Here is an 18,113-nt window from a genome sequence, read left to right on the forward strand (position 1 = left end):
TAATAAAATATGTGCTTTCTAGCAATGCCTATGTGATATTTATTTTTATTTCTGATGTCAATATTTATGGCTAAACAACTGGATAAGATAATGAGACATTTCCTGTGGGTACTCTTAATAATAACTAAGAAAGGTTGGGTGGGATGGGAGAGAGTATGTTTGCCAAAGGAAGGTGGTGGTGCTAGAAATATATTGTAAAAGTTATTTTGTTGGTAATTTTTTTTCCGCCTAATCCTACGAAGAAGACAGTGGAAAGAATCTTTGGACAAAAATCCTAAAATTCAGATATCACATTAAGCATAGCTCTGCAATTTAAGTGAATAGTAAGGATAATGCTTATTAAAAGGTGTTTGGTTAAACAATTAAGACATCAATCAACTTTTCCTGCTCTGTTCAAGGTAAGTAGATATCATGATGCAACAATTCAAGGCATGCATGACTCAGGTAAAGGGGGTAGCTACGATTCTGGTTTATGCAGTGTGTCGAATGATAATGAAGTGGAAGCTGTAGCTCTTCCGATTAACTTGATTTCAAACTTCTGTACATGCAATGGTGCAGATCAGGGAATTTGGTAACCAGGTAACAATCCGTAAATTTTATAATACATTAGAATAGGATGGTATGCTGGTTTTTTCTCATAAGTGCGTTTGGAACCCAAAAGAACTACATGAGTTTTTTTTTTTTGGTGTATAAAGCTTGTGTTATAATGTTGCACCAACCATTGATATCTTATAACAATGCAATGATCATCAGTGGATGTCTTCTCTGTAAAAAGGCAACAAAGACTAATCAATATATCTTCGTACATTGTGAGACTACAAGATATGTATAAATATTTTTCTTAGGATCGTATATACTGCAATAGGTCTTTCAAGGTTTTGACAAAAAACACAATTTGGAAATGGAAGAAGAAAAAGGGTCTAGTTCTTGCATTTAGAGAAACGTTCGGGACGTAACACGATTTGACGTTTGGTGGACTTTGTGGCTTGAAAGAAATTGAAGAGTGTTTAATAAAACATTTGGGACGTAATACGATTTGCCATTTTCCATTTGAAGACAATCATAGACAACGTGAAAATCTTAATTTTCAACTGATACGTGAGTACAAAATATTGGAGAGAATCACTTTAGACATTTTTTCGTAAAATGGTGAAGCTATACTGCAATATCTGCTTATCTTTTTGGTTTCATTTTAATGTTATACTGCCTAGTATATGTTCCCCTCCGTTATAATTGAGCTGGTTTTGTCGCAGTTATAACACTTTTATTTTTATTTTATTTTTATAGATAAAGGCCTTCAACAAGGCTAATGATTCCCCTCAACTGTTGGAGAGAGCCAAACAGGAGGAACAAACCAGTACATATAGGCATTGTTTGTTTTTGCCCATTGAGCTAACTCATGAGCAACATAATTACATAAGCGAGGTTGGAAACTGAAAATACAAGCTACTAGTTATGAAGAAAACAATTGAATGTCTTTGAAAATAGTATCTGTACGCGAATTACCATCAAACAGTCCAGTAGAAAATTGATCAATGAGAGCTTTAGCATCGCTTTCAACAATAACATGAGTTAGATTCTGCTCAATAGATTTTTTTCAGAACTTCCCAGATGGCCTTGGCTTCAGCTTCTTCAGCAGACAATACTTCAAAAGTGAAGGCAGCACAAAAGGAGACTTTGTTGGTGAAATCCCTCATCACATATACTGCACCATTTGTTCCCGAAATGACATCAAAAGCACCATCAGTACTACATTTAATCCATCCTACAGAGGAGGGTATCCATCCTAAGCAGGTAGAAGAGGGAACATGACATGACTTCCTAGTGAGAAGCATGGATTTAGCTCTAGCTAGGACTTCTACATGAAACTCTTTGAGATTTTGAAATGAAATTATTCCTACTAGTCCAGAGGGACCAAAGGATGATAATAAAAAGACATTGAGCTTCATCATACAGCTTAGTTAAAGGATCAATTAACCAGAAAGAGAGCCAATCAAGAAAAGATTTGTTTAAAAAGAAATGAAAATTTATACTAAACTCAGACTGGAACCACACTCTGCTAACAAAGGGGAAAAGGACCAGTGCATGCATAATAGTTTCTTGAGGATCTTGACATCTAGCACAGTCGACAGAGTGCATAGGCATTCTAGTGTACAAGACAATCCTTGAAAGCAGAGCATTTATAGCTGCTCTCCAAACAAAGACCTAAATTCTGTAAGGTACTCTAATTTTCCAAATACGCTTCCAAAGGTTTTTACAATGGGAAGGCCTCAGCCCTCTTAGTCCCGTGTAGGCAGATTTAGAGGAAAATTTGCCATTCTTTGAAAGATCCCATGCCCTCCCATCAGGAGTGCAAACCTGGCTTAAGGGAAGAGAGAAAATCTTATGAACAGAAGCATTATCAAAATGGGTGTTAAGTCTAGATAAATTCCAACTCTTAGTTTGAGTATCAATAAAATAAGAGACTTTAATAATGGGATCAGGTGGGACTAAGAGGTTGGGTGTGGCAGACCCCAAAGTGGGTATCCATTTATCACACCAGGGGTCAATAAATTGACCATACCCCACAATCCAAGAGATAAAAAGTTTGATGAGTTCTTTGATGGCATGTAAACACTTCCAGGTCCAAGAACTCTTGGAAGGACACTTAGCATTCAGAAAATCAGTATTAGGAAAATACTTAGCTTTTAGAACAATAGGTAGAAGGAAATCAGGATGTTCTAGAATCCTCCAAGCATTCCTAGCCATCATAGACAGGTTGTTCAGCTCAGCCTTTCTAAAGCCTAAACCACCTTCAGCCTTAGGGGAGCATAGGATGTCCCAGCCCAAAAGGTGTAGCTTTCTATCCTTGGGGTCTAAAGTTTCCCCCCACCAAAACTTGCATAGGTGAGAATCCATTAGCTTACAAAGGTGTTTAGGAATAAGAAAGGCCCCCATTTGAAAGAGAGGAATGGCTTGGCCACTGTGTTTAATCAAAGTAGTTATAGCAGCTTGAGATAGAAGTTTATGCAACCAGATGGAAATTATGGCATCAACAGCTTGGAGAATAACCATATGGGTTTCTACTTTTGAAGCTTGAAACACAGTAGGAGTGCGGTATATTTCTCCTAAATATCTGCTCTGAATGTCAAGAATATTGGCCAAAATGGCCTTCATATGCTCAGGTATTCTTCTACTAAATAAAATTCCATATTTTTCAAAATTTATTTCTTGACCAGAGGCCAGACAGTATTTTTGAAGATAACTTTTTATAACTTGAAAATTTTGAGTAGTAGCTTCGGAAAACAAAGAGAATCATCAGCAAAAAACAGATGTGTCATAACTGGAGCATCTTTACACACTTTGATGCCTTCCAGGATACCCTTACTCTGAAGGTAGTCAATGTAAGAAGAAAGAGCTTCAGAGCAACCCTGTCCCAGACCTCTTTCAGGCTGGGGCTACCATTTAGGAGAACAGAATAAGAAACAGTAGACACACACTATTTGATTAGCTTAATCCAATGGGTGGAAAGGCCCATTTTTTCAAAACACTCTCGAGAAAAGACCATTCCAATTTATCATAAGCCTTAGACATGTCTAATTTTATGGCAGCAATACCCTCAACTTTGTCATTATGGTTGACAACATATATAACTTCATTTTCCAGAAGGATATTATCAGAAATACTCCTCTTAGGAATGAAAGCACTTTGATTTTGAGATATAATTTTGTTCATAAAAGGGTCTAGTCTATTGGCTAAAGTTTTAGAAAGAATTTTATAGATAAAATAACAAAGACCTATAGGTCTATAATGGGAAACAAGCTCAACTATAGGAACTTTAGGAATCAGGGAAATATTAGTATGGTTAAAAACCTTAGCAATATTCCCTATTCTAAAGCAGGTTTGTGTCATATCAATGAAAGATTCACCTACGATGTCCCAGTTTTTTTGATATAAAAGGCCTGTAAAACCATCAGGACCTGGAGATCCCCCCCCACCACCCCATTTGGAAACCGCATTTTTGATCTCTTCAGCAGTAAGAGGAAGACTTAAAAGAGCATTATCTTCAGCAGTAAACTTTATGGGGAGGTCAGCCAGAATTTCATCCTGAAATTGTTGGGAAGAATACAAGTTTTTGAAGTAATTTATGAAGGAATTACCAATACTATCTCTATCAGTTAGAATAGTATTAGGGGCATCCTTTATCTAACTTATGGCATTTCTCTTTCTCCTAAAGAGGGTGAACCTATGGAAATAGAGTGAATTTATATCATCTTCCAAGAGCCAAACATCTCTGGACTTATCCTTCCAGTATAGTTCTTTTAGATTGTAGAGATATTCCAATCTATCTTTCAGTCTGGAAGTTAAAGTAGTTTCAGTTGGATTATTGCATTGGAGGTCAGCCAAATCCTTCCTGATGGTAGATATATTAGTTTGAATATTACCAAAGGAAGTTTTATTCCAATCTCTAAGACCTTTTTTTGTACTTAAAAGCTTAGATTTTAGTTTATAGGCAGGAGAGCCTACCACATTAACAGACCAAGAATTAACAATGATATCTCTACAAGTAGGATCTTCCATCCACATGGCCATAAAATAAAAGGGTCTAGGCATACAAATATCCTCATAATTGAAACCAATATGCATAGGACAATGGTCAGAAGAATCTCTAGGAAAATTATTGACACAGAAGTTGGGGCAAAGGTCTTCAGCAATTTGATTGAAAAAACATCTATCTAATCTCTCAAGAATCAAATCAGAACCTTGTCGCATGTTGGACCAAGTGAATCTAGGGAATGAGAAGCCAGGATCATGCAGATTAAACACAGAACAAAAAATTCAAAGATTAAAAAATCAGAATCATCAACCTCTAGACCTCCATTTTTATCTTCAGTACCTAAGAGAGCATTAAAGTCTCATATAAAGAACACATGTTCATCTAAAGGAACGATGGACTGTTGGCATTGTTGATCCCAAAAAGCCCGTCTTAAGCTACTATTTGGTTCACCATACATGAAATGAATGTGACAAGTTTTAGTGTGAATAATATCTGTAGATGTGACATGGATACCCCTCAAGCTAGATGAAATAATGCTAAGATTAATTTCTTTTTTCCAAGCCAAGACCAAACCACCACTCCTACCAATACTGGATACATTAAACGTGCATGGGAAACCCATATATTTAACTTTCTAGCATCCAGATCTTTGTTCATTTTTGTTTCATATAGAAAAATAATGCCAGGATTGATATTTTTGCATAACAAACTAAGTTCCTTGTTGGAAGAATTTTTTTCCTAAACCTCTTATGTTCCAGGCTATAAGATTAACATTGTTAACAAGGGATTGGTTTATTGGGTTAACAAAAACAGGATCAATTAAAGGGGGGGGGGTAGAATTTACCTGAGTGGTAGAGTCAGATCCACCACCAAGAGAGGCACTGGTATCATCACCACTTTGAGAATCAATTTGGGAGGATTCGAGACTAGAAGTAGCAGCATTGAGAAGAGAATTATTGCGGACACCATTGTTGTTTGGGGAATTGTCAGCAGGTATGTTGTACTTCCCAAAGGAATTAAACACTGGTTAGGTATTTAGGGAATATGTAGAAAGGTCAATGGATGGTAAATCCCCCAATTTGGTAATTGGATGACACAATTTGGCATAATCAGGTTCAGTAGTGATATGTTCTTCACGGATAACCACTATGCTAGCCAAACTAGAATTAGCTCTTGTACGTTTCCTCTAATCAGCCCTGGGATTAATCTTTCTTTTGAGGTTTGATAGAGCATCTTGTTCAGTTGAGTTAAATGCTCCTCTAGTGATGATTGGGTTGGTATTTGGGACAGCAGCGGTCTTGAACCTTCTTGAAGAATTGGTAGTACGAATCGGACCACTAGGGGTTGGCTCGGAACCAGAAATAGAAGCTTCAACAGTAACATTGTGAGTGGTGACCTATTTGAGAATGATTGGTAATCCATTCTCCATTTGAGTCGATTGTTGTTGAACATGACCGACACCAAAGATCTTCAGAGTAGTGGATCTGTTTACAAAAGGACCCATCTGAAAAGTGTTTGATAAGCCCTTTTGAATAGTATTTTCCATTCTCTGATCAATATCCTTAGCTTTTCCGTGGTTGCACATTTCAGGAGTAGGATAATCAATTTGTGTTTCTGGTACCGTCTCAGTTTGTCGCATGACGATATCTGTAGTGGCAGCAGAGGGAGCATCTACTTGCTTGGTTACCCTTTTAGGGGGCATCATTAGCCTTGAGACAGCTGGAGGAACATACTTGCTGCTAGAAGCATCAATTTCTTTGATCTTTTTCTGCTTTAATTTCCAAGCAGGACAGTTTTGATCTCTATGATCAAGGATGCGACAAGAGGTGCAGAAATATCTTGGAACTATGATGTGTCTACATTCAATCAGGAATGGTTGAGTTCTACCACTTGTGAAGAGAGGGATACCTGTTGATAAAGCTTTCTGTACTGGGATTCTAATGCACACTTTAACATTATTCATTAAAGGGTGTTTACCAAAAGGATTTTGAGCTTCGATGAGTTCCCCCATGCTGAGAGTAAGTTTCTGGAGATCCTCAAATTCTGTGCATTCGTTTGGGATGTTGCATAAAATGAACCACAAAATTTCTTCATCGAATAAGAGTTGATGGTTAACAGTCCATCCTTGATCCGGTACCACATTTAACACCATTAGGTAGCCACAAACGAACCAAGGTTTCTGGGAGTTGATTTTGTTGAAGTCCTCTTCTGATAGGTAACAAATAAGAACTTTGTTTAGCTGACCATTGAAGGTGGTGATAGTGGGATGTTGAGCTAAAGGACAATTATTGCATATGTAAAAATGGATTGAAGAAGTTGGAATCAAAGTTTCACAGCATACATATCCCGTCATACACCATTTCCAGTTGCTATCGTCTTCAGCTAGAACAACTTTTTCTTAATGAAAACTGGTTTGGCAAGTGTAGATGGTAAAGTTAATTTCTCAGCCATTTGAGCAGAAAGGGTTTGAATATCTTGGTCCAAGTTTTGAGTGTTTTCTGTTGAGTTTGGGATTTCCATCAGGTAAGAGATATGGGTATATACGAATGTAGTTTGATTGAGATCAGTACTCCACGTAACAATTATAAAATACAGTTGTAGAGAAAAGAATCTCTTGTTGGTAATGTACTGATGTTGATCACAGATAATATGAGTAAAAAAAAGGCATGAGGTGTTTATTTGTTTATGTATTTGAACCTTAAAAAAGGAATGAGAAGACTATTGACTATTATCTGGTAAGGTTTCAGGAGAAAATTGGTGTAAGGTAATTGTTGTTGTACTGCAAAGACTGTGTTGGGGTGGGGTTTATCATATGGTATGTCACTTTCATATCCCTGTTTTTTAGACGCCAACAGATTTGAGACGTTCACGTGAGTTCGATGATAAGAAATCCAAGTGAGGACAAACCCAATAATGCATTGTTGGATTTCCGGGGGTAGATGAGGATGGTGAGGTCTAATGTAGTCTGTGGTAGGTGGATAATTAATGGGTTTGTATTTTATTAGATGTACATAGGTATGGTAGTACAAACTTCCAAAGGTAATAATGGAAGTGGGGGAGTAAGATGGAGTAAAGATGGAAATGGAGGGGGGGGGGGAGAATTTTGCTTGAAGTTGATGGATTTGAAAGGTTTGTTGTGGTTCAATATATGTCATAGAATTGGTTTTAGAAATAGTAACCCATCTGGAAGACATGCCCCAGACCGCAATGGTGCCTCTCGACTGATGATGCATTCTTCTAGTCTGCATAAAACACAAAATTTTAATTAGACCCCAAAATAATTTGTAGAAGTTAGGCGACCTACCAATGCACCACTTGAAGGCAGTTCCATGGGAAATTATGAGTAATAAAGAGGTTAGTTGTTGAAAATAGGGGTTTATAGGGTAATTATGACGAGGAAGTTGTCTGGAGTACGCATGGCTTTGAAGGGGCGTGAGTAACCAAGCGACGGGACTGATAACCAAAGGACATAAATGGCAGTTAATGAATGCATTTTTGCCTGTAAAAGGGTAGTTTTGTGTGAGATTAGCATCGCCGTTAACAATTTCACCAAAAAAAAAGGAAAAATTAGATATATGATCTCTAAGTATGGCAAGTTCCAGTAACCCCGTTCCAGCCATTTCTGCACCTTCTGATTAATACCAATTAACCAAAGATCAAGTTTTTTCGCTTCAAATGGATGAATTACAGCAGTTGAGAGATGAAATTCATGGTGAGATAAACAGGCGTGCAAGTGAAGAGGCACAATTCCGGAGAGAGGAGGATGAGAGAAAGAGAAGAGAAGAAGAAGAAACGGAGTCACTCTATTGTGCATGGTTACCGCATCATTTTGCACGAGAAGATCGGAAGGAGGAGGAGCGATCTGAAAGGTATCAGAAAGGTCCCAAGTATGGTAGTGCAATTGAGAGTGATTCAGAGGGAGGATCTGATGCAGGATTTGAGCACCCCTTAGAAGAGATAAATACCAGTGAGGATGATTATGTTGCTGCTGAAGATAAGAGGAAGATGGAGAAATATCTTGATTGGAAGTTACGAAGGCTTTTGAGTTCGAGAGAGCCAATCCCAAGATATTTGCCAGGACCATGCAGGAAGGAGAACCCAGGGTTGAGAGGAGAGATCCAGTGATAATTCACCCTCGAGTTGCTCAATCCAGCGAATCTGACGAGGAACTTCCTGAAGCATCCAGCGATGAAGAAGATGATGAAAGTTAGGGGTAGTGATACATCCCCTGCTTCATCGGGTAGCAGCTGGAGTGAACAATATGAAAATGATGAGGAAGACTGGAGTTACAATGATGAGGACTATTAAAGTTCTCTTCTGGGGTATAGTTGGAAGCCAGATTTTCAGACTTTGAGAAAAGTTTGATTATGATTAACAAGTTTTTTCCAAAATGGCTGCCTCTATGCTTACTCATTTTCTTTTGAATTTTGTTACTGGTACTGGTAAGCTTCTTCTTCTCTTTTTTTGTGAATGTTGTTTCAGACGGTGTTGTTTTTGTTTCTGTGATAAATCGGTGAACAATTAATATGTTTCAGGGGAATTTTTTGGTTATGATGTACAAAGTTTCTGGTGGGTGTAGGAGTTTTAAGTTTATGAGGGTGTATTAAAATAACTGAAGTTTGGGTTATGGTACTCTGATGAACTTATTTAGTGAAGAAATGTTGGTGATTTATGGTTTTTTCTTGCTGTAAGATTGGGAAATGGGTGGGTTTATGGTACTGAAAGTGAAATTGGGAACTATTTTTGTAATGTTCGATGAGCTGTTTTCTATTTAAATCAAAGATGTTTAAGTAATGTTTGAAACCACTGTTATTCAATTTCGATTCAGTTTGAACTATTTTTGAAATTTTAGTGAGAAAGAATAAAAATCTTTAGATGATATAACTACTAAGAATAATCATAATGAAAGAAAGGAATTGTTGGGGATTAGTAAGATAGAAAGTAAAATTCAGGTATTCAGTGAGCTTGATCATGAACAAAGGTCTAAATGCAAATGTCAGGGGTGACGTTAAAGAGCAAGAGAAGAGAAGAAAATTCTTCAAGGAAATTCAGGAGAGAGTGGTAATCTATCAATTAGTTATAACACCTTGATGTTGGATTGTTTTTCTAATATATTGCATTTATTTTGAATAAAGAAAAGAAAACACAGTTAAATAAAGAGGACACCACTGTAAATACACAGTCAAATGGCTTCTAATCAGCACAACTAACAGTAAGTTGGTCGACTAAGATGGTTGAACTAAGGTACATTGGTTGAACGATGGTCCAGTTTCAACCGAGTAAAATAGAAAAAGAACAAATATATCAATAAAAGAGCACTTGGGTACTGATCAAATTCTTTACTCAACTTCTAAATTCGAAGATTCCGATTCGACAAACTACATCCGAAACCCAAATCTATTGAGAGAATTCCGTGCAGTAATGACCACAAACAGAGAAAAATTCCCCATGCTAACTCTTTTTCCGTCATCACGGTTGCTATTAATCAATCTCATCGTCATCGAATAGTAATTAACCTGTGTAATATGCAACACAACAGCATGGGACAAGCACCCATCTCATAGTTTATATGACACGAGATTTATTAACCAATTAAAGCACTGAGAGTGAGTTGTGAGGATGGTCTAGTTTTATTTCTATTGTTGATAGTCACTCGTCACTCACGAACCACATGTGGACGCTAGAAAGACACACACAAACAAAAAATGTCATAGCAAAGAACAAAAATCAGTATCAATATCATCCCCTCCAAAAGCACCAAAAGAAGCATAGCATGGCATCCCATTAACTCTTTTCTCATTCTACGGAAAAGAAAAAAAAAAAAAAAGGAAATGATAGCCAAAAACGAAAAGCAAGAAAGTATAGTCTTCAAAGCATCCTATATTGCCAAATCTCGCTTTTCTTTTCCTATAATGCAAAAGAAAAGCCACAGCTGCTATTAGGGAGTTATCATATTGATTGGGGTTGTACCAATACAAAGCCAACGAATGTTATGTTTCATACGAAATTTGGTATACCCCTTAGTAAATTGGAACCTCCTATTAGTGATGTAGAAAAAGAGTCCCCGTCTCCTCGTTTATCTGCATCTCAATCACCATATACACCAATTCTAGATTTTCTGCTTTAATGACCTAATTTTCTTGTTTCCACTCAATTTAGAATCAGTAGTTAGGAATTTTAATAAACATTTTTATAGCTACTACACCATTTTTCAACACAAGTACGTATTTGGCAATGAAAAGAAAGACATATTTAATGTCTTGTTACGTATAACAGCTGGGTAGATACTTTCACGTGTGTATCACCGACGAGATTGTCATATACTGGCTTTGGGTTGTAACTAACATGCATGAGTTCATTAAATATAAACACCCTTTTTTTATTTTTTTCCATTAGTCAGATTTTAATCTAGAAAATTGAAAAAAGAAAAAGAAAATTTCAGGTCTTAAAATCCTGAAACAATGCCTGCCATTATTTAGGATTAAGTGCAGATCATTGAAGTAGTCATTATTAACATTTGACTATTTTTTATTTAAATCAAAAAATTCCTCAAATCAAATCTCTAGTATATATATTCACCTCTAACCCAATGAAAAGTAATTTAGATCATCATCACCACAGTAACTATTTTTTCTGTTTTTTTACTTTAGCTTAAATTATGGACAATAGACAATATTAGTTGAACTAAAACTGCCATTTGCCACAAAAAGTTTCCAGTCCAAATTAATTTTCTTTCTATTTATTTCCCAAATCATCATGACAATTACCAAGTGGCAAAAGAGAAACGGTTGGTATATTAATCAATGCACAAAACGCTTTTATACCTGCCGTTCCAATCTAGTGGGAAATCACACATGCCGGCAAGAGGAAGATTAGACCCATCTAAAACCGGCAAGCATGAAGATTGGATCAATTGAATTCCTCCATTGGATTCTATCTTTTAGGCAGTCTTTCTAAACCACCTGTCTTAAGTTTGTTACGCACTTTTTGTGGGAAAAGAAACAAGAAAAAGTAAACCTCATAGATTTAACATAATTACAAAACAGTGCATCCTACTCTGGTATAGTGGTAAAATTACTGAGTGATAACATGAGTGACCTGAGGCGAGCATCAAAATTCTTTACCGATAAAAAAAAAAGTTGTAGTCGCTAAACAGTAGCTAGTTACCAATAGTAGTGGTAATGATAGTGATTTGCTACCACACCTAAACTAGGCTTAAATTGACAACTTTAATGAATAATTAATGGTTTAGCAAAAAGAAAGAAATAGTAGTAAAAAATGAAGGTTGAGTTCACACATAACAGTCAAAAAAGAACCAAACGGGGGCACACTAATCGCAGTAATTACAGAGATTTGAGTTGTATTTATTTAAGCAGAGGGAGGGAGGAAGCCAATATGAAGAGTTCAAGAAATTTTGTGGCTGCAGACCTGTAAGAAACCCACAGTGTCCTTCACTAGAATCCACTACTGATTTTCTCTTTCAAAACCCATTTTTGATTTTTTAATCTCTCTTTCTCTCTCTTATTTATTTCCTCTGTGTTCAGTTTCGTCACAGAGAGATCCAGTGAGTGAGTGAGAGAGAGATCTGTTTGTGGAGAAAATGAAGAGAATGGAAACTAACTCAGTTTCCAAGTCTTTGTTTTTAGTATCACTAGTGTTGTTACTACAGTGTTTTCAGTTGATTCAATGTTCGGTTTCTTATGATAAGAAAGCTCTTGTTATTGATGGAAAAAGAAGGTTTTTGTTTTCTGGATCCATACATTATCCAAGAAGCACTCCTGAAGTAAGTAACAAATTTCTTTGTAGTCTCTTTCTTTGTTTTACTTGCATTTTGATTTTTATGAGATTTAATGAAATGGGTTTTGATTCTTTGTTCAGATGTGGGAAGATCTAATACAGAAATCCAAAGCTGGAGGAATTGATGTTATTGAGACCTATGTTTTCTGGAATGGCCATGAACCTTCTCCTGGCAATGTACTATACTATCTTGCTTCATTGTTTTGATTTTTACTTCTGTTACTGGATTTCACTCTTCATTGTTCTTTAATTCTAATTCTTTCTGGGATTTTCTTCAGTATTATTTTCAAGGGAGATACGATCTGGTTAGATTCATTAAGACAATACAGAATGCTGGGCTCTATGCTGTTCTTCGGATTGGACCTTATGTTTGTGCTGAATGGAATTTTGGGTAATCTATCTCAAGATTTTTCAAGATTCATTTACAGTTTTTAACCTAGTGGAGTGTTCTTGATTTTTTTTTGCTGCAATTGACTCAGTTGAATGCATGTTTGGTATTATGCAGAGGGTTTCCAGTTTGGTTGAAGTATGTACCAGGCATCAGTTTCAGGACTGATAATGAGCCTTTCAAGGTCTATTTCTCACAGTTTAATTTTGTTTATTGGATAGCTGCTGTTATTATTTTTGAGTGTGTCGGTTTAGTCTTACTGAATTCTTTTGTGTTGTAGAATGCAATGCAAGGGTTTACTGAGAAGATTGTGCAGATGATGAAGGCTGAAAAGCTGTTTGAATCTCAGGGTGGTCCAATTATACTCTCCCAGGTCCGTTTTTTCCCGTTGTACAACGGTTGATTTCATACGATGGCGTATGTTTTCCGCAAATACTAGTTCTAGGGAACACTAAATTACTCTTGAATTTTCATTGGTTTTGTTTGATCATTAGTATAATAAAGAAGAATTGGATTAAAATGAATTGAATAACAACAATGTTTGATCTAATTTTTCTTTTTGTTTATGTAGATCGAAAACGAGTATGGACCAACTGGTATGGCACTTGGAGCTGCTGGACATTCATACATGACATGGGCTGCAAAAATGGCTGTTGATTTAGATACTGGTGTCCCTTGGGTGATGTGCAAGGAACAGGATGCCCCAGATCCAGTGGTAATTTATTTTTTAATTCATGGGGTCTTCGTTACTGTCTTGTGTTCATAAATTTTCATCATACTTAATGACCTTGGAGTTTTTCTAGCTTACCCAAGTTGCTTTCTGTATGTTTATGGCCAAATTGTTGAGATCGTTGAAATGATTTAAGAATCAAGTGGGAAAATTCTGATTTTTTTTTTTCTGGATATCTTCAATAGATAAGCACATGCAATGGATTTTACTGCGACGCTTTCACAGCCAACGGAAACAAACCAAAAATATGGACTGAGGCTTGGAGTGGCTGGTAAATTTGAATTTACAATTCTTATTAGCGAATTTTATGTTGATTTTTTTTTTCTGACTATCATTTCTTACCAAAAAAAACTTTAAAGGTTCTCGGAGTTTGGGGGTTCAATCAAACAACGTCCGGTTCAAGATTTGGCATTTGCAGTTGCACGATTTGTACAAAAGGGTGGTACTTTTGTTAATTACTACATGGTAAGAATCTCTTGTTTCTCAGTTATGTGCACTTTTAAGTGTTATGTCTTGGTATCATTATGTGGATTCTTGATTTTTAAGCCAAGAGAGTGAAAGTTTGTGTTACTTGTTGCTGTAGTATCATGGAGGAACCAATTTCGGTCGAACTGCAGGGGGACCTTTCATTACCACCAGCTACGACTATGATGCCCCACTTGATGAATATGGTGAGTGAACTTGACCCAGGCACACTCTATGATCACTTGTTTCTGATGAAAAAAGCCCATAGTTTTAATGCTTCATCTCTGATGAAAATTTCAGGTTTGATCAGGGAACCTAAATATGGACATCTGAAAGAGCTCCATAAAGCTATTAAGCTGTGTGAGCCTGCTATAGTTTCTTCAGATCCAGCTATAACCTTTTTGGGAGAGAACCAACAGGTAGCTGGCTTAATTTATTTGATTTGGAAACTTCCCCTGCTCGTTATATCTTAAACAACCACGTTAACGTGACAATTACATCTTGCAGGCTAGTGTCTTTTCCTCGGATGGAAAGTGTGCAGCTTTCCTCTCTAACTTCAATTCAAGGTCTGCCGTCAGGGTTATGTTTAATAACAGGCATTACACGCTCCCACCTTGGTCAAGTAGCATCCTTCCCGATTGTGAAAATGTGGTCTTCAATACAGCCAAAGTAAGTCTATTCTTATGAGCTTAGTAAAAGAAGCTGGGGTAAATGGAACTACTGTATCTGATTTCATTGAAGCTAGCTAATTTTTTTTTATTTCTCGTATTCATCACAGGTTGGTGTCCAAACATCGAAAATGCAAATGTTGCCTGCTTACAATAAACTGGTTTCTTGGGAGGCGTACAATGAAGAAATTTCTTCGCTGGGTGACGATAATAAGATGATCACAGCTGTGGGTCTCTTAGAGCAAATTAATGTTACAAGGGATGCAAGTGACTATCTGTGGTACATGACTAGGTGAGTTAGGATTATTATTAAATTAAACCTTTACTAAAAAAAATCTGAACTTGAGTAAAAATAAGATGCAAACTATCTGTGGTACATGACTTGGTACCTATCTGCGAACTTAAGTAAGCAGTATATAGAATATAAATGATCAAATGTTTTAGGACCAGTAATACTGGATGATAATATTCATCAAAAGATTGAAAGATTTCCATATCTCTATAACTCGTTATATCATATTTCCAGTGTTGAAGTCAACCCATCTGAGTCATTTCTAAATGGAGGAGAATGGCCCACTCTCATTGTGCAAACATCAGGCCATGCTCTTCACGTGTATATCAATGGACAACTGTCGGGTATGTTGCTGATTGTAGCTTCTTTCACAAAGATGACAATTTTCTCTAGATTCTGTTTTGCTGATAAATAAGCAGATAACACTTGTCTGAAAAGAAGTCGAGCTGACTCGACTTTTGGTTTCTGTTGCAAATTTAGGGTCAGCATACGGGACAAGGTCGAATAGGAAATTCGCATTTACCGGAAAAGTCAACCTGCGGGCTGGAACAAATAGAATTGCACTGCTCAGCATAGCAGTAGGACTACCGGTTAGTTCTTTTCCTTTCTAATCTTGGTAAAATGTATGTACGTGCTGGCACTGATTTGCGCTATCTAGCATCGTCCTTAAATATTTCCTTTTGTTACGATTTCAGAACATCGGAACCCACTTTGAGAATTGGAATACTGGGGTCCTTGGTCCTGTTGCGCTCCATGGTTTTAAAAATGGTAAAATAGACTTGACCTGGGCAAAATGGTTTTACCAGGTGAGAGATTTTTCATTTTTGTGATTGCTTCTTATCTGCCTCCTTATGCAACATTTTAACTTTAACTGTCCTTCCATTTTGGATCTGCTTTGTACAGGTTGGTTTGAAAGGAGAAACTATGAATCTTAGATCTGTGCATGGAGTTTCATCTGTGGATTGGATACGAGGTTCTTTGGTTGCAGAAAGACAGCAGCCACTAACATGGTATAAGGTAAAGCTCACAGTATATATCATGTCTTCCCCAGTGAATGATTGGATTATGTTTTTCCACTTCTTCCATTCATCTAATTCTCGTGAATTTGCAGGCTACTTTCGATGCGCCTGGAGGAGATGAGCCATTAGCTTTGGACATGAGTACTATGGGGAAAGGTCAAGTTTGGATTAATGGAGAAAGCATTGGAAGATATTGGAGTACTCCTGCAATTGGTAATTGCGGCCACTGCAGCTACGCTGGTACATTCCGACCGCCCAAGTGTCAATCTGGTTGTGGGAAGCCGACTCAAAGATGGTAAGACTATGTGTTGGTATTTTGTGAATAGTTCTTCTTTCACTAAGGAGGCTAGACCACAAACACATTTCCAATGGAAGATGATAAAATATCATCATTGTCTAAGTTTCTTACCTGATGTGTTCAATATTATTTTACGATATTTCAGGTACCATGTACCCCGTTCGTGGTTAAAGCCAACCCAGAATCTTTTGGTACTTTTCGAGGAAATTGGAGGGGATACATCAGGAATTTCTCTTGCGAAAAGATCAGTTACTAGCGTTTGTGCTCAAGTATCTGAGTATCACCCTACTACAAAAACCTTTGAACTTCAGAGCATTGGCAAACATGATGAGGTTCCCAGACCCAAGGTTCACCTTCAGTGCCCACGCGGACAATCTATCTCCACCATTAAGTTTGCAAGTTTTGGTACCCCCGCAGGAACTTGTGGAAGTTACCAAAAAGGAAGTTGTCACTCTTCAAGCTCATATGACATCTTAAAACAGGTACTCAAAACTCTTCCTTGTTTTTAAAGTCCATCTTACGTCTTACAGTTTGTTTGCTCACAATTGAACGCGGACTTGCAATTCTACTATATTTCTGATAATTGCCATTTTGGTCATAACTCATTGATCATCTGGTTTATCTCTTTGCAGCAATGCATAGGCAAGCGAAAATGCACAGTAATCGTATCAAACAATAACTTCAAGGGAGACCCATGTCCATATGTCCTGAAAAGAGTTGCAGTGGAAGCTGTCTGTGGCCCTAAAATTACTAATAGGGGATAAGATACCAAGAAGAAGGGAGGGATCCAAAATACTATCTCTGGGATTTAATTACCGTTAACTGTGGTAGTCCACCAACACATCAGAGAAGATGGATAGGTATTCCATTTAAAGTATCTGGGACGTTAGTATCCAGTTTCATACAATGAGCAAAATTGCTTCTGTAATATAGAGAGTCAGTAGCTAGAAGAGAGTGGATAGGTAAAGGGTCATATAGTGGGTATTGACTAAAGGAGATGGCAGAATTTGCTTTTCTTCAATGTCTAGGATAATTCATTAAGGAAACATTTATTCTTCTGATTGTATTGTGTTACAGGGGAAATTTAAACCCCGAAAAATCTGTTTTGGGATAAGTTATCTTTAGTGAATTTATTCAATTCATTCATTTTGCACACTACTTGTGGAACACACGACAGGAAGTACATGCTTTCTCCGTAATTTCTTATGTTAAGAGTTCTTTTTTGCAAGGATACATCAGGAATTTCTCTTGTGAAAAGAGCAGTTACTAGTGTGTGTGCTCAAGTGTCCGAGTATCACCCTACTACAAAAACCTCTGAACTTCAGAGCATTGGCAAACATGATGAGGTTCCCAGACCCAAGGTTCACCTTCAGTGCCCACGTGGACAATCTATCTTCACCGTTAAGTTTGCAAGTTTTGGTACCCCCGCAGGAACTTGTGGAAGTACCAAGAAGGAAGTTGTCACTCTTCAACTTTCGGTACCCCTACAGGTTGTTTGCCCACATTTGAACGCTGACTTGCAATACTACCATTTTTCTGACATTTCCATGGCAAAATGCTATCTCTGGGATTATTCAATAACTGCTAACTGTGGTAGTCCACCAACGCGAAGATGAATGACCACAACACCTTCGTGCTATATCAGTTACTCCGTTGTGCTCTGATTTGTAACGATCTACGTTACAAATTAGCACAGAAACAGCTTTTGGGAGAAGAATTCAGACAAGGGAGGAGAAGAAGAAGCTAAGCTCTAATTTTCATTCATTAAACTAGGAGAATACAATGACTGGGTATTAATAGACCGATCCTTACAACTGAATCGGACGGCTATTAACTGATCCAACTAAACTCAGTAAATGAGATGACCTAATAACGACCGGGCCAAGCCCAAAAGACTTCTACTAAAAACAGAAGCGTAA

General features: G+C 37.2%; 2 protein-coding genes across 2 annotated transcripts; one reads left to right on the forward strand and one right to left on the reverse strand.

Annotated features, from left to right (window-relative positions):
- Positions 1–2,205: 2,205 nt before the first annotated feature.
- On the reverse strand, positions 2,206–4,752 carry LOC113291248. The gene is made up of 4 exons (XM_026540804.1): positions 4,270–4,752; positions 3,853–4,086; positions 3,362–3,437; positions 2,206–3,275 (listed from the first exon to the last, which is right to left on the reverse strand). The coding sequence occupies exons 1-4, from the start codon at positions 4,750–4,752 to the stop codon at positions 2,206–2,208; spliced, it is 1,863 nt and encodes a 620-aa protein (XP_026396589.1).
- Positions 4,753–11,829: 7,077 nt separating this feature from the next.
- Positions 11,830–17,352, forward strand: LOC113288720 (beta-galactosidase 3-like). Its single transcript, XM_026537841.1, has 19 exons — positions 11,830–12,320; positions 12,416–12,511; positions 12,613–12,725; positions 12,840–12,906; positions 13,003–13,095; positions 13,294–13,437; positions 13,638–13,723; positions 13,812–13,917; positions 14,036–14,123; positions 14,218–14,336; positions 14,425–14,586; positions 14,696–14,877; positions 15,112–15,221; positions 15,358–15,467; positions 15,573–15,683; positions 15,781–15,894; positions 15,989–16,191; positions 16,340–16,676; positions 16,827–17,352. Exons 1-19 carry the CDS (start codon positions 12,138–12,140, stop codon positions 16,956–16,958), a joined length of 2,556 nt encoding a protein of 851 aa, XP_026393626.1. The 5' UTR covers positions 11,830–12,137; the 3' UTR covers positions 16,959–17,352.
- Positions 17,353–18,113: the final 761 nt, after the last annotated feature.

The sequence above is a fragment of the Papaver somniferum genome, chromosome 6 (assembly GCF_003573695.1).
Source record: "Papaver somniferum cultivar HN1 chromosome 6, ASM357369v1, whole genome shotgun sequence".
In the NCBI taxonomy this organism is placed as follows: domain Eukaryota; kingdom Viridiplantae; phylum Streptophyta; class Magnoliopsida; order Ranunculales; family Papaveraceae; genus Papaver; species Papaver somniferum.

What these genes read in the sequence shown, in the direction of transcription:
- LOC113291248 (XM_026540804.1), bottom strand. Translation starts at nt 4,752, where the DNA reads ATGCGACAAGGTTCTGATTTGATTCTTGAGAGATTAGATAGATGTTTT. An exon ending in GAATAGGGAATATTGCTAAG is followed by an intron (nt 3,438 to 3,852) that starts GTTTTTAACCAT and finishes CCTAAATGGTAG; the next exon opens with CCCCAGCCTGAAAGAGGTCT. An exon ending in TGACTACCTTCAGAGTAAGG is followed by an intron (nt 3,276 to 3,361) that starts GTATCCTGGAAG and finishes TGTTTTCCGAAG; the next exon opens with CTACTACTCAAAATTTTCAA.
- LOC113288720 (XM_026537841.1), top strand. Translation starts at nt 12,138, where the DNA reads ATGAAGAGAATGGAAACTAACTCAGTTTCCAAGTCTTTGTTTTTAGTA. An exon ending in CTGATAATGAGCCTTTCAAG is followed by an intron (nt 12,907 to 13,002) that starts GTCTATTTCTCA and finishes TTTGTGTTGTAG; the next exon opens with AATGCAATGCAAGGGTTTAC. An exon ending in GGGAAGCCGACTCAAAGATG is followed by an intron (nt 16,192 to 16,339) that starts GTAAGACTATGT and finishes ACGATATTTCAG; the next exon opens with GTACCATGTACCCCGTTCGT.